Here is a 26,589-nt window from a genome sequence, read left to right as displayed (position 1 = left end):
GCATCTATGATTTTAACATATTTGGTATGCAGTATTGGGTAGAAGTCGATGATATAATGAACTAGAATTTGGCCTTTTCTTCTGAGTACTAAAGGACGTCTTGGTTTCTGCTTCATTACAAAAACTTCTTGAAGAAGTTAACTTAGATCAATTTCCTCTAAAATCTTTTCTAGCCAAACATAGCAGTTTCAGAATATCATCTAAATATGCTCAAAAGCAATTTCTTAATCTCAAAAATTGGCTTTTGGCTTTTAAAAGCGTGCCAGCGAACCCTAAGTCCTATCCAAGTATAACCACCAAACATGGCATGTAATCAAGAACGTTCCATCAAATTATGCAATCACAGGTACAAATGTAAAAAATGTTCATCATCTGATCTACTCCACAAATTATCATTGCATTATTCAACGTCTAATGCTATTTCATTCAATGTAAAGGCATCACGTAGTAGAAATAACAGAATGAGACATACCTCACAGAACAGTTCGATCGGGAGGCATGATAAGCAATTCAAGTGACTATAATACCCCTGATTCTCGGAGGACCGAGGACCACTTCCCGAGGCACCTATTCCTACTTCAGATAGCTACGATTTACATTGGAAGAAATCCAAAAGATTTGCCAGAGATGCCCAGAGAAACTTCCACTTTAATGAAGCTGTAACCCGTGTTGAAAATGGAAGGGCTATACTGAAACGAAAGAAAAATACAACCTACGATAGTATATAAAGCATGAGATCGAGAAATAGTCCTCTGTCAGGTCCTCCGCTTAATCTTTCTTTGAGCTTTCAAATCGACCACAACTACGCTAATGTTATCCTTGCTGCCTTTTTGAAGAGCACGGTTAGACAGGTACTCAGCAGCAGCTTGAGCTGCTGGATCAGTTCCTTCACCCCTTTCTAAGGGAAGTGTTGCCCCATTATTTTTATGCCAGACGAGAATCCTTTTGCGAGCCATATCACAAGCCTCCTCGTTCGTCATGACATCCCATAAGCCATCACTAGCCAGAATAAGACAGTCATCTTCTCTAGTTCGAGGGATGAACATTACTTCAGGATCCGGAATAATCCAAGGTTTCAAATATCTGTCTCCTGCAACATCGAAGAACGATAATGCTTAATAAAATTCAATTTACTATCAAAATACAGAAATTAGCTTTGATTAAGTTGCATATATTATATTAGTAATGAGTTTCAACTACAATTACACCAGACAAGCATAAAATTAATTGCGAGGCAAAATATATAGACTTCTGCATTGGGCGGTTTAGTTTATCAATTAGCAATACCCATTAAGCATGGTGACTTTATAGATGGCAAATTTTCCAAAATGGCCTTCTCAAAATAAGAATCGTAACTCGTAAGAAATAGCCGTACTCGCTAGTTTTTTATCTTCTTCTTCTTTTTTTTTTTTTTTGGGTGAGCAAAAAGGCCTTGTTTCTGTGGGGGGAAAAAGTTTCAAATATTCTTACGGTAAAAAGGCTGCATTCTTTAAACTAGTGAAACCGACACCAACCCAATAATAAACCCCATTTTATCTCTATTGTCTTGTTAGCTGCAAATCTGTACCTTTTGCAATTCTTGCCTTGTTACTTGTTGGACAGATTCTTTGATATATCATCTTCACAAAGAGGATCATGAACTTCTTGCCTAACATGAAAAATGTTCTTAACATGAGAGGGGGGAGCCAATGCAGGGCAGGAGGGGGAGGACACTAAGGATGGGTTGGGCCTAGGAGGAGAGGAAGAAGAAAGGGCAGTTCCGGACTATTATAAAATATGAGGTTAGTTATAAGGAGTTTGTACAAGCAATGTGCCTTCTCCAGAATGTACCTTCAAATTTGGCCATTCTAGGCAAAAAAAAATTATATCAAGATCACCTACAGATTACTGTGGCATGCACTCTGACTCCATAATTCTCCAATCAGGTTAAGGCAAGAAGGCTAAAAAGCCCTAGCCTTAGCTTTATTTGGCTTCCACCACACCCACCTAACCAAAAAAAAAGGGTCTCCATAATCCTAACAAGGTATTTAGCGTCTTTCCTGTCTTTGACCAAAGAAACCAGAATATCTCTAAATGGCAGAATTTTCCAAGTGCTGTTCAATATGGAACACAAGATGTCTACTACTTGATTCTAGCAAGGCTCCAATTAGAATGACTATTTGCATAAAAGATAGTGAAGGAGTGCTCAATAGTATGCTTCTTAATATATGGCATAAAAAGGAAGAATGGGAAGAAAAAGCATTTTCACGAGTCTCTATGTACAAGAAGTACGAGGAAGCTCAATAAATTTTGTGCACTGAACTCACTAATTAAAAGCAAATGGATGGTAAATAAAATGAAGCAGCCACCACTCTTTAACAGTCCAACCAATTAAGGACAAGGCACAACAATTCAGACCTTTCCTTTCAAATGCGAAAAAAAAGTACAAGAAGGCTTTCGTTTCTCAAGGTCACTGCAATTTCAAAAGGTTAACTATAGACAATCTAAATCGATGCTTAACATCTTAGTTACTCGGTCCTAGTATACTTTTGGCTCATCTATACCATTACTTAGAATAACAAATCCAATCCCTAGAGGAGACTTGTTTCACTTTATGATTATATCAACTTGGAATTAGAGTTCCCGAAACATCTTTAGACATCCGGGACAAACAGTCATGTCAGTCAAACAAATTATTATATTAATCGCCCCCGAGCCATGCAAAGTAACACATCAAGTTTATGAGCACCTACTTCACGAGTAATAGGGTGCTATGGTAGTGTATATTCTGGTAATGAACATGACGATTTAAATACCAAAGGATATCTTATTTTTAAACAGAGATGATACATATATTTATGAAATCCACAAAGGAATAATACAATGAGAATGACGAACTTTTAAGGTGGTATGTCAAACTAAAGAGGCAAAATGCAAAAGAAAGGGAAAATGAAGGCTTTGAAGCACATACCAATAGACCTTGACATTGCAAGGACCCCAAAAACACGATGTCCATTCCACTGAATTACTTTTCCGCCAGCTGCTTCAATTCTGGCATATTCATCTTCTCGATTTGGCTAATAGATGCAAGGGAATGAAATTAGCTAGAGCTGGATAAAGACAGAACAACACACTAGGCACAATGGACAATTTTTTGTTTATTTTCTTTAATATTGCTGAAGACTGTCTAATCCAGCATAGCAAACACCTTATTATGTCATCTTTAGTAAGTTGGATTGAATAGAATAAAACAATATTAAAGAAGATAGACAATTCAAAATTTAGTAATTGTTGTGTGCTGCTGAATCCAAACTACCAATTACCATACATGTCACGACACAATACAAATTAAAATTACATTCTTACTTTAAGATCCACAGATAGCACCATGGGTTCTTTACCTACGTGGCTATGCTACTACCAATTACCAAACGTGCCATGATTATAGAGATTGAAATTACATTCTTACTTTATGATCCACAGATAGCGCCATGGGCTCTTTACCACGGCATAGGACAGCCCTTGAATCGCCACAATTAGCAACAATGATGTGTGACGAACAAACTATGGCAACAACAGCAGTTGATCCTACAGTTTCTGGAGCAACAGGTTCAAGGCTAGCTTTCCCTCCGATCTCATCATCAACCTTGAGAAAACATTCAGTTAATGCTCTTCTCCATTGTTCTTCACAACTGTCCTTGCTATTTCCATCATTTAGATTGGCCATAATAACTTCCAACTCCTCAGCCAAAGAAGAATGAATGCGATCCCGACAATAATTTGCAACCTGAACATAAAATTTTAAGCAATAAATCTCAGACAACCGTTTTACATCATGCAGCTTTGGGTAAGCTAAAAGGGCTACTTTTAAGTAACTTTTTTCGCCAAGCATGTTGGTTTAAGTTACATTTTGTTCAAAAAAAATTCAGTACAAAATCTTACTTGTTTTTAGGGTGACTTAGTTAATTTTTTTAGCTTGCTAAACATGTTGGTGGTATTGCAGCAGGGTGTGTGTTAGAAGAGAGGTACCTGAGAGCCTCCATGACCATCATAGACTCCAAAAAAGTGGGTCGTCAAATGACTTAACGGCTGAGTCATTCCATCATGTACATGGTCACCAATTAACATTTGCAGAGGAACTTTCAGAAACCTGGGCACAGTCGCAACTGCATCTTCCATTTCTGGTCTTCGACCACAAATAGACGTGAGTCCCCAGAGCGGTACATAATCAACCTCAAAAACACTGTGGCTCACTCTTCCACTTAACCCTTTATCCAACTGAGCAACAACTGTAGAAGACTTTGAGTTTGCACCATCTACAATATTTTCCCCTTCATCTACCACCAAAGATAGAGAATCAACCACAATCCCACTAACAATTCGCTCTCCCAAATCTCTGGTTTTTGCAATAGGTTCAATATCTACGAAATTTGGTATTCCTGTTTCAGGATTGATCTCAAAACCCAATAGTTCATCTCCACATATGCTACTAGTATCACTCACCACAGACAAAGAACATGAGCTATCAAGAACTTGATCGCCCTCCAATGATGAGGAACCATCCTCTTCCCTTTTCCCGACTACAACATCAGTTGCAAGCCAGTTGTTTTCATCTTCAGACATGATTACCAACCTGGAAGCCCCTTCACTCCGATTATCTTCAGGCCCTGAGATCCCCATAAAATTACTAACTTCACTTCCTGAATCAATGGATGCTTTAAATAGAAATGAGTAGTCAGATCTGATGACTAAAAATAAAACACCAACTACCACTTCCACAAAAATTTCTCCATATATAGAAAGGTGAAACTGATTTGTTTGAACCTTATCTTAATTTCTTATTCTCTGGATACTTCTGTATCTACCTCCATCAATTACTATGAAAAAAAAATCCAGAAGATCCTTCAAATCCACCCAATTTACTCAAACAACACAGAAAAAGCAAAACAAGAAATCGATCTGAGCGCTTTATCGTTAAAGAACAGAAGGGTTCATGTGAAAGAACATAGGAAAGGCAAGAAAAGTTTCATGAATCACAGGGAATATTGAAAAAGATAGAACCCTTTTTGGAAGTAAAAATCGAGTAACCTGGATCTGAGGCAATCCATGTCAACCCTTCTTGAAATCTTGAGTTGAGCCCATCTTTTTGTACTGTAACTCTCTCTTTCAACCAATAAATTAGTTAACTCGTTCAGTATGAAGTCAAGAAACAGTAATACTAATAATTAATAATTATACGAAAGCAAAAGACGTTTAAAAGAGTAACTACAACTGCAACCTAATTATTTTTTTCTTTCTCCCTCAGACTTCATCACACTTCAGACTCAGCTTCACTTTTTCAACATCTGTTGGAAACAGAGGGAAATTACTGAAGAAAGAAGAAAAACAAATAAAGGAACATTTTGTAAATATTAAAAACAGCATCTTTGGATGGGCACAAGTAACTTTTCTTCATGATATACTTTTTAAGTAAAAGGAACTTATTTTTATCTTCATTATTAAAAATTTATTTGTTTTCCTGATTACATCCACGGGCAAGAAAGAGGACAGATAGATTAACTTTTAGCTTTGCCTATAATTTTTTTACTTAGAACCAAGCTTAGACATACACAGAGACGTCGCTTTCCAAGATAAATATTTTTGCCCGAATCTTGGAAGATAAACAAAGTGAGTGGAGAGGATATGGTGATATAAATGGTGCAATCTATTTATTAAAGAAGTTATGAAAGCAATCTTGATTTAAAAAATTATTCTTCACTCTCTACGCCGTTAAAATTAAAGCTTTCATTTTCTTGTTCTTTATTTCTGCCTTCTTACTCTTATTTGTTTATTTCTCGAACGTCTTTTTCACTTTTTTCTATTATTATGTCGTGTCATTTTCCTATTGAGTGGACATTTAAAAGAAGTTTCCAAAGAGAGGTCAATAAAAAATTATATAAAACAATATATTATGTGATAAAATTACTATAATGTTACCCCATTATAAATAAAATTTATTGTTAGAGTAACAAGTTGATCTCTAATATTATTAAAAAAAGAAAAGTTAATTCTCAGCTTTTTATTATAACTGTGATGTGAAATTAGGGATAACAATTCGAACTGTCAAAATCAAAAGTCACGGTTGATCGAATTTAATGGGGCGAAAAAATCGAACCGATGGCGGAATGAGATGGATATGGTACTTGATTTTAATGGATTTGATATTTACGCCATTGCTCCGCCCCGTACCGATTACTCATTAAAAAAAATAAAGAACAAGTGAGCTTTCCATTATTTTTTCTATGATTTTGTCCAGCCCAAAATTCTGGTCCATTACTATAATTTAGTTCACTAACCTTACATCCTACTACACAAATATTAAGCATTTATGAAAATTATTTGTTAAATTCGAATTTTGCAATTGAAAATTGAGGAATACTTCTGCTCCAAGGGCCAAATTCGTCCAGAATGAGCTACTAAAAGATATTTGTAGAGGCATCATATCCAAAGCTTTGAAATATTTCATAGATTTGACATTATGTGCGCATAGATTTCTCTTTTTTGAATTAATTATTGACCATAGACTCTCCATTTTGATCCCAACTCAATCTATCTTATTATTTTTATAGTTGAACAGCATGCAATCAAATTTTATGGTTCTCTTTCAATAAATCGTGCGTCGTGCACGTTAGTGACTTATTTACTAATTTGGTGAAAAAAGGGTTACTTATAAGATAAACCAACTGTAATATAGAATTTCAGTGAACTTCTAAGGCAAATAAATCCCAAAGAAAAAGCAGCAAAGAGAAATTGAAAAGTTAGAAATCTGTTATCCCACATTTATCTCATGAATGCCAGCTGCTTCTTGCCCAACGTCATCCTTGTTGGTTCAGAAGTTGCATTTTCAAGGGCAAAAGAAAGAGAAACAATCGACATAGGCTTTAGAATAGCTGCATCACCAGGAAGCATGCTATCTGTAATGACCCAAATTTTGAATATTTAAATCGTTAACAAAAGTTTCATTTAAACAATTAAATAACATAACATGCAGTATGCATAAAATTATGTAACGGTAATTTACTCAAATTCATGTAGAAAATTTTATATATTCATTTATAAAAAGGCAAGAACAAAGATTTTCCTATGCCATATCTTACTCATATTGTAACTAAATAAATAAATCAAACATCACCACATGAAATTTTTGGTTCCATAAATATTAAATAAAACATAACCAATTAAAACATGTTCTAAACCCTAAATAACAAAATTCCACATAATAATAAAACTAAAATAAGAGATGAAAATAAGAGATTTAGTATATCGATATTAGACTCTTTTTGAAACTTGTAATTAATTAGAAAGTCTTTGACTTAGAAAAAAATTAACTCAGATAAGCTACGCCAAAGATATTGAAGTCCAAAGAAATTACATTTAATTAGTACTTCTAATCCTTATTTTTTGTGATAATGTTAAATTAATCCTTTTGCAAGCTATTTACACGTGATTGTTAGGAAATCATTAGTTGAACACAATTCTTTTTCCATAAAATACAACCATTCCTACATAAAGTCTACTTTTTTTATACCAACTTTAATTCAATTTCTAGCAATACATGATTCCCTACTTTTCACACAACTCTATATAGGCTACGTCATGATTACCTATATATAGGATATGATGGTAGAACTTACATAACAACGGAGAGAGTTAATGTAGATAGAGGAAGAGCATAGAAAAAGGGTTTTCACGTACATTATTTTACGTTCCTTCACAACTTTTCAAATTTATCAAGATACTTTTGTGCAAGTGATTCATTCTCATATGCTTTTATATTTAATTAAATATGCATGAATTGCCAGTAGATCTTTGGGTTCTTTAGAGAAAAATATGAAATCCTATTGGAATTTAAGATGACCTAATATGGGTGCGTCGCTCGATCACCGATATATTCCATAAGAGAAGAGTGGTATGAATTGTTTATTTTATTATTATATAATTGTGTGTGGAAATTACATGTATTTGAGTATTTTTAAATATTCACTTTTACAATAATTTTATGGGTTACTACGACTTGATTGGATTTGAGGTTGGATAGTGATGCGGGCGGCCAAGTGGATCGAAAGAAAAATAAACGCTAAGTTTTTCTGTCGTTTAGTTTCCATGTTTTCGTCTAAATATTATAGATATTCCATTTATTTTAAATAAAAAAAATATTTTATCATTCCACATTTAATGTAAAGAAAAGTGAGTTTTTTTATTTTTATTGGTAACACTCCAAGATTCATGAAAGTTTGGGGTGTTACAATGAATGTTTTTACTTATCTCAACGTATCTTGGTTGAAGATATTTTTGTACAAACTTTGTGAAATGTTGGTTGTCCACTATGCTTAGCGGCAAATCAACATCAACAACAAACTTTACCATTCCTTCTTGACAATTTTCTTCCGAGTATATCCATTTGCTTAGTGTAGTAGAATTAGTATTAGGAGAAGGAGTACCAAAGTGAAGTTGTGTTTTTGTTAGGCCAATAAGACCATATTTGACCGAACATTTCTTGTAGTGACGATTTAGGTGGGTAGTTTTAATTTCCTTTTGTCATGCCAATTTTGTTTGAAAGTATTTACAAACTGCTTTAGATTCGTGTATATCATCAACTGTACGACCCGTAAAAACAATTTTGAAGTGTTCCCAACACTATACAATTTGTTTAAATTTTCACTCCCTCTTGTATTAGTATTTCGAGTTATGCTTCTTCATCAATGTCATCCAAATCAATTGGATGACTACTACCATGCACATCGTTGACATCTAAATCATCAAGAATGAAATATTGTCGAGATCGAAAAAGTCATTATGAAATTCAGATCATAGTGTCAATGGTGAGTTACCACCAAATAAACCCTCAACGTAAGAATTGGAATCCATTTTCGCAAAATGAAACTGGAATGCATACATATGAAATAGAAGTATAGAATATAGTAGATGAATTATAAAAATGAGATGAAGTGAGAAAATATAAAGAATGAGAAATATAATAGATGAATTAAATAGATTGATGATTGAAAATTGTAATAAGGAATTGAATTGAATATGAGTTATTTAGATTGTAAAATGTTGAAGATTAATTATAAAGAATTGGTGTGAAAATGGGTTGAAATGGGAAGTATTTATAGATTTTGGAAAAAATAAATAAATTAATATATAAATTATTGTAACCGTTGGGGTACATACAAAAGGGAAGTGACCATTGGCAAATGATATCCTCTTCAAAAAGTGACCAAACAAAAAAGTGATTGTTTGGTCAATATTTAATGACGAGCCCACAAGGTCAGCTTGCCATTTCAATTCCAAGGTCGACTCATGCTCGGACTCATCTGAGCGACCCATGGGTCGATCTCCGATGAGCTGCTCAGCTCAATTGTCATCCTTAACCCAACGCTGATGTCTTCCCTGCGTACTTTGACAAAGGCTTCTAGAAGACTTGATAAGGGTTTTGAACCAAGAATTCCCCCTGTTACCTTGTCAAGCTCTTTACTCAGACCATGGAGAAAATCAAATACTGTTTCTACTTCAATATCTGTTGGATCTGGCTTATTTGTAAGCGATCAAGATGATTGTTTGTGAATGGAAAGTTCAACTCGCAGGAGCGTAGTTAAACCACAATTTTATGAAGTAGAAGTATATTACAAAACCACAAAACCAAGATGAAATAAGGAGTAGAAAAGGAAATCCAAGGCAAGTACTCTTTCCCTAAGACAAATTGCCCTGATACGGTGCTCATGGTTGAATAACAAATGTCTCCCAAGATACAACGGATGCACACTTGTGGGAGCAGTACTTCAAACCACAAGAACGGCAAAACTTCAACGGAATTTTCCCTCTACAAAGGAATATTGTGAGAATGAGAGAAATATGAATTGTAAGAGAAGAATGGATGCTCAATGTAATGGTGTACTCAAAATCACATCCAAAGGTCCTATTTATATATGTAAAAAGGATGCAAATGAAGTATTGTGGATCAAAATATGCACCCTTTCAAAAAGTTGCAACACTTGGCCAAAATTTACATCCTTTCGAAATGTTACAATACTTCATTTCTTCCAACTTTGAACCACAATTTCTCATTCGTCCAGAATTGGTTTCGAGATTCCAAATATACCACGATAACCTACTCGATAAATAGAATAAGTTAGTCTATTTACTTTTGTAATTTAACCATTGGATCAAGTCCGAATATTTGGTCGAAGTTGACACGAAGTTACACATTTTCATACTTAACCAAATTTTTTTTTTGGTTGATTTTGGAACCAATTCCAACAATCCCCCACATGAATGAAAATTCGAGTATGCTCATGAAATGCTATGATATAATGCATTGTAGAGAGAGAAAAAAACACTACATCGAGGATGGTAGCTTTTGGCTTTGAACCTCCCGTAGTGAAATACCATCGGACTTACTCAACTAAGTGGTGAACGTGATGTCTTGAACTATTCAGCCTTTTGTGTAAGCCAAAACAATGATACTCACAGAGATGTCTTCCTTATTCCATATATTGTTTCTCATGACTTGGTTCATTTTGGCCCTGAACCCATCTCAATTTCATAAGTGTTTAAAGAATTCAAACCTCGAATAATTCTTATTTAAGCGCCCCCACTTCACACTTACATAGGTGACCTCCTATTAAGAGTATTTTGCCCTACTCCACTTGACTTTAATCAAGATATAGAAATCATTAAAAGCGTATCTTAACCTATTTCACGCCAGCTAAGCACTGGCTCATCATAGGAATGGGTAGAAGTAAAAATCTTCCCAGTGCATACTAAGTTTTTCACAGTTCGGTTGTCCCATTGAACCTAGATCTTGGGATCTCCAGTCAACTAGGTTAGGTTGCCACCATGGAAACTTTTGATTATTTTATTAGTTTTAATCTCATCCCCTTCGATGAACTTTTGACTTGTCTCTTGTTAAACTTTTAGTTAGCGGATTCGTAATATTCTCTTTTGATTTCCCATACTCTATAGATATAATGTCAGTAGAGAGCAATTATCTAACAGTATTGTGTCTACGACGTTTTTGTCGAGATTTACCGTTATACATTGCATTTTGTGCCCTACCAATTGTTGATTGATTATCGCAATGGATACATATAACAGGCACAAGTTTTGTCCAACATGGAATATCTTCTAGAATGTTTCGTAGCCATTTGACTTCTTCTCCGGCTTTGTCTAATGCAATGAACTCAGATTCCATTGTTGATCTAGCTATACATGTCTGTTTTGAAGATTTCCATGATATTGCAGCACCTCCAAGTGTAAAGACATATCCACTTGTTGATTTGGAGTCTTTAGTATCTGATATCCAATTTGCATCACAGTATCCTTCAAGTACTACTAGATATCTCGAATAATGCAATCCAAAATTTTGGGTATGTTTTAAATACCCTAAAACTCTAACAATATCCTTCCAATAATCAGTGATTGGATTACTTGTATATCGATTTAGCCGACTAATTGAATAGGCAATATCTGGTCGAGTGCAATTCATGACATACATTAACCTGCCAATAATATGAGAGTATTCCAATTAAGATTTACTATGACCAGTATTGGAAACAAGATGCATACTAACATCTATAGGTGTTTTCATAGGAATAATATCCTATTTCTTGAATTTATCAAGAATCTTCTCAATGTAGTGTGATTGAGACAATATGAGAGCATCACATGTTCTAGAAATTTTAATTCCTAATATAACATTGGCCACATCATCCTTCATTTCAAATTTACTTGTTAGCGTCCTTTTTGTAGTTTGAATTATGGTATCATTGTTACCCATAATCAACATGTCATCTACATATAAACATTCCATAATATATCCATTTAGAGTGTTATTGACATAAACACATTTGTCATACTCGTTAATTTTGAAACTATTTGACATCATAACCATGTCAAAATTTTCATGTCATTTCTTAGGAGTCTATTTTAATCCATATAGTGATTTAACAAGTCGACACACTTTCTTTTCTTGTCCTGAGGCCACAAATCCTTCAAATTGCTCCATATAAATTTCTTCATCTAATTCCCCATTCAAAAACGTTGTTTTAACATCCATTTGACGTATATCCAAACTATCCAATGCTGCTATTGCCATAAGCATACGTATAGAAGTGATTCTTGTCACAGGAGAATAGGTATCGAAATAATCAAGACCTTTTTTTTGCTTGTAGCCTTTAGCGACAAGTCTTACTTTATATTTGTCAATTGATCCATTTGCTTTCATTTTCCTTTTGAAAATCCATTTACATCTCAAAGACTTATTACCGGGAGAGAGGTCTACTAATTCCCAAGTATGATTTTGTAGTGTGGATTCAATTTCACTATGAACAGCTTCTTTCCAATATGAAGCTTCGGTTGATGACATAGCCTCTTTAAAACTTTGAGGTTCATTTTGTAACAAATATGTTAGAAAATCAACCCCAAAGGAGGTTGAGGTCCTAACCCTCTTACTTCGTTTAGGTTGTTCATTTATAGATTCTTGATCTATAGTCTCTTCGTTTTCACGAGATCTCTTTTGTGAATTTGATTCACCTTGCATGTTATAAGGAAAAATATTTTCGAAAAATATAGCATCCCTTGATTCAATAATCGTATTAACATACATATCGGGTATTTTAGACTTATATACTATAAATCTGTACGCATTAATATGGTAGGCATAACCAATGGATACACAATCAATGGTTTTAGGTCCTATCTTAACCCTTTTAGGTTTAGGAACTACTACCTTAGCCAAACATCTTCATATCTTCAATTATTTATAATTAGGTTTGTGGCCTTTCCATACTTCATAAGGTATTTTTTTGCGTTTTTCGATGTGGTAGTTTGTTAAGAATATAGTTGGCAGAAAGCAAGGCTTCCCCCTACAAGTTCCGCGGTAATCCAGAATTTATTAACATAGCATTCATCATCTCCTTCAATGTTCGATTCTTGCGTTCAATAATACCATTAGATTGAGGAGAATAAGGCGCGATAGTTTGGTGAATAATTCTGTGTTCCGAACAGAATTTCTCAAATGGTGAATCATATTCACCACCTCTATCACTTCTTATGGCCTTAATCTTTTTGCTAAGTTGATTTTCAACTTCTAACTTGTAGTGTTTAAACACTTCAATTGCTTTGTCTTTGCTTTTGAGCAAATACACATAGGAATATCGAGTACAATCATCGATAAAAGTGATAAAGTACTTATTACCTCCCCTACTTTGAACAAATTTTAAATCACATATGTCAGTGTGAATTAAATCTAGGGGTTCAGTACTTCTTTCAACAGATTGAAATGGTAGACATGACATTTTGGCTTCTACACATATATCGCATTTGTGATTAGGATTTAAATCACACTTTGGTAATAAATCTAATTTGATTAGTCTAGGCAAAGTGTTATAATTTGTATGTCTTAATCGTTCATGCCAAATGTTTAATGACTCAAGCAAGTAAGAAGAAGATGTACTCTTATTCATAATTGGAGGTACATCAGTCATTACAATCAACTTAAAGATCCTCTCATTTAGGTAGCCCTTTCCTACAAACATTTCATTCTTTGAGAGTACAAATTTGTCTGAGACAAATACTAGCTTAAACCTGTTCTTACTTAGCAGAGAACCAGATACCAAGTTTTTCCTAATATCGAGCACAGGAAGAACGTCATTCAAAGTGAGCTCTTTTCCACTTGTCATTTTCAGCACTATCTTCCCATGTCCTTCTACCTTGGAAGATGACGAGTATCCCATGTAGAGATGTTCATCATGATCCATCGCTTTGTAGGTAGAGAATATCCCGTGGTTTGAGCATATGTGACGAGTAGCTCCAGTATCCACCCACCACTCCTTAGTGTTTCCAATTAAGTTGCATTCAGAGACGATCGCAGAAAGATTCATGTCTTGTACCTTATTAGTGAGATTCTCATGTTCTGTTACATTGGCCTGGTGAGTTTTTTCCTTCACATTTTTTGGCTTTCGATAATCCTTGGATTGATATTCTGCCTTGCCACAATTGTAACAGTTGTCTTTAAACTTTTTAACAGTTTTTAAAGAACCAATTTGTCCTTCCCCACTATGCTTCCTCTTTTTGCTAGTCTTGAAGCCTCATTCTACAATGTTGGTTTTTGATTCCATTGAATGAGATACACCATTCCTTTTTTTCAATTTTGCAATTGTCTTCTACTATTCTCAATCGGACAATGATATCTTCAAGTTTCATTTCCTTCCGCTTGTGCTTTAGGTAATTCTTGAAATCCTTTCATGAAGGTGGTAATTTCTCAATCAATGCAGCAACTTGAAATGATTCACTCAGTTTCATTCCTTCAGCATGGATGTCGCTAAGTATGATTTGAAGTTCTTGAACTTGGGATATGACAGTCTTGTTGTCAACCATTTTATAGTCCAAAAATGACCGACAATGAATTTCTTCGTGCCGGCATCTTCGATTTTGTACTTTGTGTCCAAAAATTCCCACAATTCTTTTGCAATACACATTATATAATGTGTTATTCAGTTCATTGAGTACATAATTTCTACACAAGAAATCAGAATGCTTCCATGCATCAACTGCAGTCAATTTTTCAGCATCACTGTCTTACTCGGTACATGAAGGCGCATCTTCTTTGAGAAATTTAGCCAGATTTAATGTTGTCAGATAAAAAACCATTTTTTGTTGCCAACGCTTGAAATCTGACCCATTAATTTTTTCTGATTTTTCCCTGGTCGTATTCGAGAGTGTGGCACCAGAAGTTGCCATTTCTGAAACATAATCAGAAGATCAATGGTAAGAAATTATTTCTTTCAATTTAAAACTACCGCAAGTGTACGATTTGTTAACAAGTAATAAAGTGGATTAAATGATTCCGAATATCGTCCCACGGAGATTGATTAGTTCAATTTTATCTACGTCGCCTTAATCGAAACAATAGAAATTCTTGATATTTTTGCTAACTAAATTATATTTTAATAACCTACTTATAAATATAAAGCCTAAATTAACTAAATTAAATACGTGATTATAACTAAATTTAAGTTTTATAAAAACATGATAACGAAATGCGTACTATGATATCCCGAATCACCTTATATCAATCTCCTTTAATCCGAATTTTATAAAATTGACAACACGATTCAATTATGAAGACCAATATTCCTAATTTGTTTAACAATCTCTCTCGAGTAGAATTAAACTTATTTTCACATGCGATCCGACTATATTTCTATGACGGATGCGAACATATAAAAATGCATTAAAGATTTATGAATACTTAAAGATCACGTAAAACAAAGCGGTATATTTCTACCCCCTATCAAATTTTACGACAATTAACATAATGTCTAATTTATTTTCCATCTCTCGAGGGTAAAACAAGCCAGAAATCTCATACAATTATTGCGCACATAATTGTAGAGAAAATAAAATTCATGCCAATTATTCAATAATTAAAAACATATTTTAACGTCAAATAAATAAAATTCAAGATTAAAGGTTCATAATATAAGGTTTATCGCAAATCCTAGCACATGAAAATTTAGCTTAACATGGTACAAAATACATCAAATTTTGAATGAAATACATCATCGGGTTATGAAATCTTGAAGAAGTCTTGAAACTCTTCGTGTAAATCTTCGTTCTTGTGCTCAAAATCCTTTCCAAGAAGTGTTTTTCTTCGTCCAATATGTTATGCCTCTTTTTGAAAGTCTTTTGGTATTTATATCGCGTGAAAATTAGGTTATCAAAAGAGTTTCGATCGTATAAGGAAACTACAGAACCGGCCCCCAGAATATACCTATGCGACTGCATAGTACATTTCTATGTTGTCGCATAGAGTAAAAAAAATTGGAAAAAATTCTTGGGAGGCATCTATGCGACTGCATAGCTATTGACAACTTTTAATATTTTGATCATAACTTTTTCTGCTAATCTCCGATTGAGATGATTCAAAGTCATTGGAAAGAGAACTCATAGATCTACACTTTTGATAGAGATAGGATTCCTCAAATTCTAATGTTTACTATACCAAAAATGGATCTCAAGTAGAGACTAAAAATCACGAGCATAACTTTTTCGCCTAAAAGTTGATACTTGATAAGACTATGATCATATTTCACCTCTTGACTCCTTTCCTAATCCGATTGACCTCTAACACTCCTGAATTTTCATTCCATTTCCCGTCTCATCTATGGATTATTTGCACACTTATTTAAGTCACAATTCAATCATTTTGCTCGTTATTCAGTCATGTTTGTGACCTAAATAAGTGTACAAAAATACACTTATCAAACCCCCCAAACTTAAACTATTGTTTGTCCTCAAACAAGATAATGACTTAGTTCTGGACAAACATGACTTAATACCCTATTATGGCTCAGGATTGGACTGAGTATTTAAAAAATTATCAGTGCAAACATGACATCAAACTTTACTTGTCAAATGCAAATTGACGTTCGTGTGTGAATTCATGCCAACATATCAGGTTCATGATGAATTTGAGTCCCGGCCCCAAGTGGACAAATATATCTTTACTTGCTCGAGAGATACATAACCCCCCAAACTTATTCTTTTCATTCAATTATCCCGGGGTTGTATTTTAAGATTAGGCATTTATATAGCTGTAGTCCTTACCCTCTCATAATTTAGATTTAGCATTACTATCACAAGTCTACATTTCAAAAAGTGAAGGCTTTCCTAAGTTTGATTGCTTCGACACTCAAGATTAAACTAGGTTACTTGCCTCGCCTCAGAGGTATAGTCTCTTCAACCAAATGTCTAAGGGCTTTTCGTCAGGTTATTGTCTCTCTTTTGTTTTTCTCACCTTTCTTTACTTTATGATTAATTGTCATCTTCTCATTTGCTTTCTGTATAACCCATGTAACGAGCTTTAGGTCGGTGATTCCCAAACTAGTTGGCTTTAGGGCACCAGGTTTTGAACCCTTGCAGGCTTATTCACTCGAGTTATAAAAGCTCGATAAGATGACTTTTTATTAACTTCTTTCCACCTTGCTTTCTATATGACCCCATGTATCGAGCTTTGGATCGGTGACTCCCAGGCCAGTTGGCTTTAAGTCACCAAATTTTGAAATATCCTTACATGCTTACTTGCTCGAGTCATAAAGGCATGAAAAGAAGTGTTTTATTCTCACATATTAAAATTGTACCCTTTTTCATTTTTCTAGACATTTAGTTTCCAAAACTAACTCCAAATTTAAGATTTTCACCTAATCTTCACCTCACTGGTCTAGATAATCCACACAATAAATTTCATGCACGAAGCCCCCGCTCATATCAATGCTTTCCTATAATAGCTCAACTATCACCAAACTGTCTTAAGGTAGTTTATGGGTTAATTCAATAGAGGGTTATCATTCTTTTCATATGTTATGCCCAAAATCCAGTTATTCTCCTAATATTGCAAGCATGAATAGCGTGCATAGATAATATCAAGTGTTGCATCAACAAGTATCAGTTAGTCTAATTAACACCAGATCCAAGTTTTTGCAGTTTACACTAGTCCAATAATATCATCATAGCTAACAAGGTTATCAAACCCACACAAGCATGCATGAAGAGAATTTAAAATAAACTGAATAAAATGCAATTATTATTATTATTTTTTTTTATAACACTCATCATGCACACATTATGCAGTAATGGAAAGTAGTGGAAAATAGATAATGATGAACACAGATAGAGATTTAAAATTATGTCACCTCCCAAAGTTAGTGAATATATTGTCCTCAATGTAAGATTAACAAAAGATTAAAGACATAATTTTAAGGACAGAATGAAGACGAAAAATCAAAATGGGAAAAACAGTACTCCTCTGATCAAAACGGTGGCTGGGATGGAAAGCTGGGACCGGCATCATCATCGCCAAGAGGAGAGGGAAGGCGGGACAAGATCTCTCTCAACATGGCAGACTGCTGGGTCTGCTCCATCTGCATGGCCTGAACCCTCGTCTCCAAATTCCCTAGACAGTCCCAAGACTTATTTACCCACCACTGTATACCGTCCATCCGGCCAACGTACATGCCCAAAAGCCCGTCAAAGGTACTCATCTGTCGGCGTGTCGCGATGGATTCAATGCTGACAGTGGAAGCAAAGTTTCGTGCAGATGCCATATCATCTGCACTTGCTGGATGGTGGTAGTCAGTGCCCCCAAAGAGTGCTGAAGCTGCTACATGTCTCGGCTGTGTCCAGTCATAGTGGCAAACATCTGCCTCCATAACTGGGTGTCCACGTCAGCCGGTGGTGGTAGAGCCTGTGGCATTTCAAAATCCTCAGCTGTTGGCCCCTCTGCAGCCTGTTGCTGTCGTTGGCGCTCATTTTTCAATTTCTATTGATGTTTAATTCTGGCTCGATCCTGAGCCTCGAGTGTGAGGTGCTTGATAAATGGACTTGGTTTCTCCGGTGCCTCCCCAAGCTGAACTTGTATGTCTGCACTCTACAAACCCTACTTATCAAGCTCAAGAAAATCAATGAGGTGTGCCTATCACCCTATACGCCTGTAACGTGTATCTGATTGTAAATATATGTGGCCAAGTCAATCTTGTTGTCCCGAACTAAGTGATAGATGAAACCCGCCTTCTGATCTGTGAATGTCGTCCTATGGAAGATGGGCTCGATGTTGTGGCAGATGAACAACCATAGGATGGCTATAGAAGGAGTAAGGTCAATCTGATACCAATCAACAGTAGGGAGCGGCCAAGCATTTTCACGTCCGAACAAAACTTCTGCAACTTCAACCCAGTTGAAATCATGTGGGACTGGGACTACATTACTCCAGGTGAGCTGATAGTAGTCATGTATCACCTCAGGTGAAAACACGATCCATTTGCCCCGAGCCCATGTCTGATGCAGATGGTCGGATCCAAGTGTGTCTATTTCAACATTGAAATTTGCATAGAATTCCCGCACCAAATTTTCATAGACGGGGTGTGGTCTTTCAATCACTTTCTCCCACACACAGTTGTGGACTAGATAAACCAATTCAAAACCCGAGAAATCATCCAACTTAACTGCTCTTTCAGGGATGAGTGCCCATTCCCGGACAACATTGGCATAGCGGGCTGCTTAGTCTGAAGAAAGAAAACACCGGACACCCCCTTCGGGTTCCTTAGTCCGAGCTGTGCTAGATGTGGAACCAACTTTCTCCTTTCCTTTTGATGTACGCTTTGGAGGCATCCTACAAAGGTATACAAATAATAGTCTATAAACTGCATTTTTGAAAAAAACGATAGGGAGAATGAGATTAGCGAGACAAATATTTCACAAATCCCCCAAACTTGCTTCAACATGCATATAGAATACCTTGGTGTGCACTTATCAAAATAAGACATATAAGGTAGTGTATATAGAATGCCAAGGTGAAAAACTGGAAGTGTAGGCTGAAACAAGCACATTTGAAAAATTGGACCCATGACCGAGTGCGCATGTTCGGCCCTGGACATCATCGAAAAATATCGAAATTTCCTCGGTCAATCTCCAGGCATATGAAATTATTCCATGAGATCTACCATATATTCAAATTTCAAAGCAAATGGACTTCGTTTGGTATGCCATACAATGGTGTAGAGAAGGGGACGTAGGGTGCCATGACATGCCGTGACCTAGCCATGTGCCTACGCGTTGCAAAATGGATATGATGTGATACATGGTCTTTCCAGTGGTCGTGAATGTGGTAACATGCAAATGTCAAGAAAACAGGCTCAAGAACGTCTAAAGAAGGCAAAATAACAAGTTACACGCAAACGGAGTTCCAAACAACAAAAATAAATCAAGTGACTCGTGATTAAGTGTGCATATTCGCCCCTGGACATCATCGAGAAAACTTGAAATTTTCTCGAGCAACCTCCAGGCATATGAAAGTATGTAGTGTAAAGTAACACAAATTCAAATTTCACGCTCATTGGATGTCATATGGGTACCTAACGCATGGGGACGAAGTGGGTGCAGTGACATGAGCCTAGTGCGTGTGCCCACATGCGTGTGGTTGGTACGTGAGTGTTTTGATCTCAATTTTTATGGCATTTGATCACAATGTGCATGGTAGTGTACATACTTGGAATAACAAATGTGAGATATCACACAATGCACCACACTCGATTAGGCATTTTATCGAACATGTAACATTCATGCATTGGAACCTTACAAAATACCTAAAATGTGATGTGCCACCAATCCAAAACACAATCCAAGTTCAACATTCACAAGTCCAACGACTACCTAATGCCCATTCTCCACAAACAAGCTCAAAATATGCTTGGTTCGTTACGAGACAAATTTAAAGAAAGTTATAGAGAGGAAGGAAAGAGAGATTATCTTGAAGTCTCAATGGAAGTGTGGAGCAATGAAGTAGCACGCCTATGAGAGGAGAATTACCGTGTAATGTGCGTGAGATACGTGTGAGGTGGTTATGTGATGGCTAAGGGAATAGGGGAAAATGGGGGAGGGAAATGGCCCGGTCATGGTCTAAAACAATGCGGTCGCATAGACATTATGTCTATGTGATCGCATAGACCTTTTTTTTTTTAAAAAAAAAAACTTTATGAAAAGTATAAAGATATTTCCCTCGTAAAAAAACTTTTTTAATCTAGAAATGCGTGAACCCTACTCCCAAACACCCAAAATCATTTCAAACTTACCGACCATGTGTGTAATGCCCAGAAAATTATGGGAAGATAATCTGATCCTATGAACATGCATGTATGAACGATGACCTAGAGAAATACAAATGCGAAAATAAAAATAATTCTAAAAATAATGTGAAAAGTAAGCTAATAGAAGGATACAGTGGGTTGCCTCCCACCCAGCGCTAGATTATAGTCGATAGCTCGACTTTACCGTATTGCGTCATTCTGGTGGTCTAAAATGAACGGTAGACTTTTCTTTTGAAAAATTGCCGCCCCAATAGTGCTTCAATCGTTGTCCATTGACCTTGAATGTCCCTTTGCTGTCATGAGTGATCTTAACTGCCCCATTGGAAAAACCTGTGTAATAGTATACGGACCAGACCACCTCGATCGCAGCTTTTCAGGGAACAGCTTACGCCTAGAGTTGTAGAGTAGCACTTTTTGTCCCACCGTAAATTCACGCCTCTGAATGTGCATATCATGCCATTTCTTGGTGCGCCCTTTGTAGAGTCTTGAATTCTCGTAGGCTTCCATTCTGAGTTCGTCCAACTCATTAAGTTGTAGTAGACGTTTTTTACCCGCAACCTTCAAATCCAAATTCAATTTCTTCATTGCCCAGCAGGCATGATATTCTATCTCAAGAGGTAAGTGGCATGCTTTCTCGAAAATCGGTCAATACGGCGATATTCCTATAGGGGTCTTGAATGCAGTCCTGTAAGCCCACAAGACGTCGTCCAGCTTCTTAGACTAATCTTTTCGTAATGAGCTTTTTGTGACTTCGAGTATTCGCTTCAATTGCCTATTGGACACTTCGACCTGTCCGCTGGTTTGGGGATGATATGCAGTGGCTACACGGTGTTTAACGCCATATTTAGTCAACAATTGTTCAAACTGGCGATTGCAGAAATGTTTGCCTCTGTCACTGATTATAGCCCTCGGTGTTCCAAAGCGGGTAAAAATATGTTTCTTTAGAAACTCAATCACCACCTTCCCATCATTGGTAGGCAATGCAATGGCCTCTACTCACTTCGATACGTAATCCACAACGACTAATATGTATTGATTAGAGAAGGATGGGGGGAATGGCCCCATGAAATCGATCCCCCAGACGTCAAATAGTTCCACTTTCAAGATACCGCTCGAAGGTATTTCGTTTCTCCTGGATATATTAGCGGTGCGTTGACATCGGTCACACCTTTTCACGAATTCAAAGGCATCCTTAAACAGTGTAGGTCAGTAAAAACCTGATTGAAGGATCTCTGCCGCTGTTTTCAAGGCACCAAAATGCCCTGCGTATGTAGATGAATGACAATGTTCTAATATCAAAGACACTTCTTCCTTAGGTACGCAGCAACGAACGATTTGATTAGCCCTCCACCTATATAGATTGGGGTCCTCCCAAAAATAATACTTCAATTCAGCGAAAAAAATTCTTCTGGTGATTGGAGTAATCAGGCGGCATGATAGACCTGACTAAGTAGTTAACTATGTCCGCATACCAGGGTGCCTCATCCACACCAAAAATATGTTCATCTGGGAAGACTTCGTTGATTTCCACTGTCTCTTTCTGTCATGTGGCCTCGGGTCGAGACAAGTGGTCTGCCACTACGTTTTCACTGCCCTTCTTATCCCTGATTTCCAAGTCAAACTCTTAAAGAAATAGTATCCAACGAATGAGAATTGACTTTGCATCCTTCTTTTCCATTAAGTACTTGATGGCAGCGTGATCTGTGTAAACTATGACCTTTGACCCCACAAGATATGATCGAAATTTGTCAAAGGCGTAGACTACGGCAAAGAGCTCTTTTTCTATAGTGGCATAATTGAGTTGAGCGTTGTTTAAGGTCTTACTTGCATAGTAAATCGCGTAAAATATCTTATTTATTTGTTGTCCCAAGACGGCCCCAATAGCAAAATCATTGGCGTTGCACATTAATTCAAATGTCAGATTCCAATCCGGTGTGATGATCACGGGTGCTGAAATTAACTTCTCCTTCAATGTGTTAAAAGCTAACAGACACTCATCCGTGAACTCAAATGTGAATTCCTTCATCAACAAACAACATAATGGTTTAGTAATCTTTAAGAAATCCTTGATGAACCTTCTGTAGAAATCGGCATATCCGAGGAAACTACGAACACCTTTCACCGATGTAGGTGGTGGTAATTTCTCGATCACCTGAATCTTTGCTCTGTCCACTTCAATACCCTTTGCTGAGATTTTGTGTCCTAGCACGATACTTTCCTGTACCATAAAGTGGCATGTCTCCCAATTCAATACCAAATTAGTCTCTGTACATCGCTGTAGCACAAGACTTAAATGCTCAAAGCACTCATCAAACGAAGACCCGAACAATGAGAAGTCGTCCATGAATACCTCGATGAATTTCTCAATCATATCTAAGAAGATAGCTATCATGCAGTGCTGAAAAGTTGCAGGAGCATTGTATAAACCAAACGGCATCCTACGGTATGCAAAGGTACCGTAGGGACAAGTGAAAGTTGTCTTCTCCTGATCGTCAGGTGCTACTGGAATCTGATTATACCCGGAGTACCCATCCAGAAAAAAGTAATGTGAGTGCCCTACTAGTCTCTCCAACATCTGATCAATGAATGGTAGTGGAAGTGATCCTTTCGAGTAGAGGCGTTTAGTTTGCAGTAATTGATGCAAACTCTCCATCCAGTCACTGTTCGTGTAGGAATCAACACATTTTTCTCGTTTTCTATCATTGTGATACCTCATTTCTTGGGGACAACTTGTACGACACTGATCCATACACTATCTGATATTGGATAGATGATACCTGCGTCGAGCAATTTCAATACCTCAGCCCTAACCACTTCCTTCATGTGTGGATTCAATCTCCACTGACCATCAATGCTTGGCTTGAATTTTTCCTCCATGAGTATTTTGTGCATGCATAGTGACGGGCTGATCCCCTTGAAATCTGCAATAGACCACCCAATGGCTGTTTTATTCTCCCTTAGTACTCGAAGTAGTTTCTCTTCCTCCACTTCACTGACAGTACTTGAAATAATAACCGAAAGTGTAGAAGATTCTCCCAGGTAAGCATATCGAAGGTGTGGTGGCAATCACTTGAGTTCCAATTTAGGAGGTTGCTGAATAGATGGTACTGACTTTGTAGTCTTAGTTCCCAGCTCTTTGAAGTAACGTCTGCACATGTATGGTGGATTAGTTTCCAAAAACCGTGCACATGTTTCGATCTCACTTAAATCAGTGTGAGTGGATGTGTAATGCATGCCTCGTATGCATCGGAAGGATGATGTAGTCGAAATGTATCTTGAATTATTCTGTCGATTATATCGATCTGGAAACAGCTGTCTGACTCAGTAGGGAATTTCATTGCCTTGAACACATTGAAAGAGATTTGTTCTTCGCTAAGCCTCAATATAAGCTGCCCCTTTTGAACATCAACAATCGCTCTTCCAGTAGCTAAGAAAGGTCGTCCCAATATGAGTGGAATATTCTTATCCTCCTCCATGTCTAAGATGAGAAAATCGACTGGAAATATGAACTTCTCCACTTTTACCAACAAGTTTTCAATGATCCCTCGTGGATGTGTAAGAGATCGATCTGCTAATTGCAAGGTGACTGTTGTGGCTTTAGCTTCTCCCAAGCCAAGTTTCCTGAAAATAGAGAAAGACATTAAATTAATACTTGTACCTAAGTCACACAACGCTTTATCAAAATGACAATTCCTAATAGTGCAAGGTACAGTAAACTCCCTGGATCCTTTAGTTTTGGAGGCAGCTTTCTCTGGATTCTGGCACTGCATTCCTCAGTTAGCATTACTGTTTCGTTTTCTTCTATCTTTCACTTGTTGGAGAGGATATCCTTCAGAATTTTTGCATAACTCGGCATCTGAACAAGTGCTTCAGCAAATGGGATGTTGATGTGTAGTTTCTTGAAGACTTCAAGAAATTTACTATATTGCTGATCCAATTTGTGCTTTTTCAACCTCTGCAGGAATGGAATAGGAGGCTCATGAGGGTTGATAGGAATGGTAGCTGTACCCCGTGATGTATTGGAATTTTTCTTGACCACATCTCTTGATGTTTGTTCAGTCTGTTCCACAATTTCGTCATCTGAGGTTAGTGCTAATTCCTTGCTAGTTACCGATCTTTTTACATGTATCTCTGATAGTTGTACTCCACTTCTAGTTGTTATAGCCTTTGCGTGCTCCTTAGAGTTGATTTCAGTGTTGTTGGGTAGATTTCCTAGTGCTCTACTCGTCATGGAGATTGCCATCTTTCCCATTTGTGTCTCCAAATTTTTGATAGCTGCACTTTGGTCTTGAAGAGTTGCATCTGTCTTTCGCATAAACTGGTTGTTGGCTTCCATATACTAATTGGTCGTTACCATGAACTTTTCAAACATCTCTTCCAATGGTGACTTTTTACCTTGCTACTGATATTGACTTTGTGGTCTGTTTTGATTTTGATTACTCCACGAGAAATTTGGGTGTTTTCTCCAGCCCTGATTGAAGGTTTCCAAATTTGGGTTATTTTATTGGCGTTGACCCCATTGCACAAAATCTACATGTTCGACCCCCTGTGCGAGAATTGGACAATTAACAGTATTGTGGTCTGCTCCACATTCTTCACAGCTTGGCTCCTTGACTTGTTTTGCTGTGGCGGTATGTGAAATGCTATCAACCTTATAGAACAAAGAGTTTATCTTTGCAGACAATGCTGAGTAAGTATCTACTTCATAAACCTCCGGCGTTCTCTTCTGAACCACTCGATCTGTAGACCACATGGCTGAAGTTGTAGCCATTCTCTCAAATAGCTCCCATGCTCCGTCAATTATTCTTGTGGAGATAGACCCGTCAGATGATGAATCCACCATGCTCTTGAATGATGGAAGTAATCTGGTGTAGAAAAATCGGATCTTTGTCTTCTTGTCAAAGCCATGTTGCGGGTACTTCCTTAACATATTTTTGAAACGATTCAATGCCTCTTCAAATGATTTGGACTCACATTGATTGAATATAGAGATATCATGCCGCATTTTGGCTACCTTAGCTGGTGAGAAGAACTTGGTGCAAAATTTGTGGGCTAGCTCGTTCCAAGTGGTGATGCTTGCGACGGGAAGTGAATCCAGCCATTCAAGTGCTTTATCTTGCAAGGTGTGTGAAAAAAATCGCAGTCTTAAAGCATCGTCCGAGATACCCTAATACCTAAAGTGTTGGCACATATCCAGAAATCAAGATATGTGTGTATACGGATTTTCACTAGCCATCCTGTGGTATTGATGCCCATTCTGAAATAGTCGAATCACATTTGTTTTAAGCTGGAAATTCGGTTGCCCAAATGGAGGATACACAATGCTAGATTGACTTTGAACCACCAACAGAGACGCCCAAGTATTGTATTCCCGTCATCTTCAACTGCCACGCCTTCGTTGAGTGGAATTATCGGTCGATTTTGCTCATTAGCCATTTGTTGTGCCGCTCTTGCTTCTCTTTACCTGTAACGGAATGTGCGTTCGATATCTGGATCTATAGGCACCAAGTCTTGATCAGGTGCTCCTTACATACAAGCCCTGAGATAGCAAAATTAACACAAAATTAACTTGAAGTAAATAATAAACTAAACTAGTAATCTAACTACTACTAATCTAAATAAGTTCGAATTAGTGTCACAAAAGATAAAATTAAAACTAATTTTTAATCTTCGATAACGGCGCCAAAAACTTGTTCTCGAAATTATTTGTTCCGATTTAAAATCCACCGCAAGTGTACGGTTCGTTAACAAATAGTAAAATGGACTATGAGTCCAAGTATCGATCCAATCTTCCCTTGACGCGATGTTGTTCTCTTGTTCTATCCTTCGTTGCTCCTTCAAAATCTCTCAAAAATATGTAAAAACGGCGTCCTCTACGTTCTGGTCGAGTTTTTGTATTTATAGGACCTTAAAAATATTTTTTCAT

General features: G+C 36.8%; 1 protein-coding gene across 1 annotated transcript; it reads right to left on the bottom strand.

Moving 5' to 3' along the window:
- Positions 1-310: 310 nt before the first annotated feature.
- Positions 311-4,689, bottom strand: LOC111373542 (probable protein phosphatase 2C 50; the record flags this gene model as incomplete). The annotated part of the gene is made up of 4 exons (XM_022996086.1): positions 311-1,090; positions 2,951-3,056; positions 3,449-3,766; positions 4,009-4,689. Coding segments are annotated over 4 exons (1,440 nt in total), but the record flags the coding sequence as incomplete, so codon positions are not given.
- Positions 4,690-26,589: the final 21,900 nt, after the last annotated feature.

The sequence above is a fragment of the Olea europaea genome, unplaced genomic scaffold (genome assembly GCF_002742605.1).
Source record: "Olea europaea var. sylvestris unplaced genomic scaffold, O_europaea_v1 scaffold1142, whole genome shotgun sequence".
NCBI classification, from domain to species: Eukaryota; Viridiplantae; Streptophyta; class Magnoliopsida; order Lamiales; family Oleaceae; genus Olea; species Olea europaea.
The sequence above is the reverse complement of the archived record's forward strand: the minus strand, read 5'-3'. Positions and strand labels throughout refer to the sequence as shown.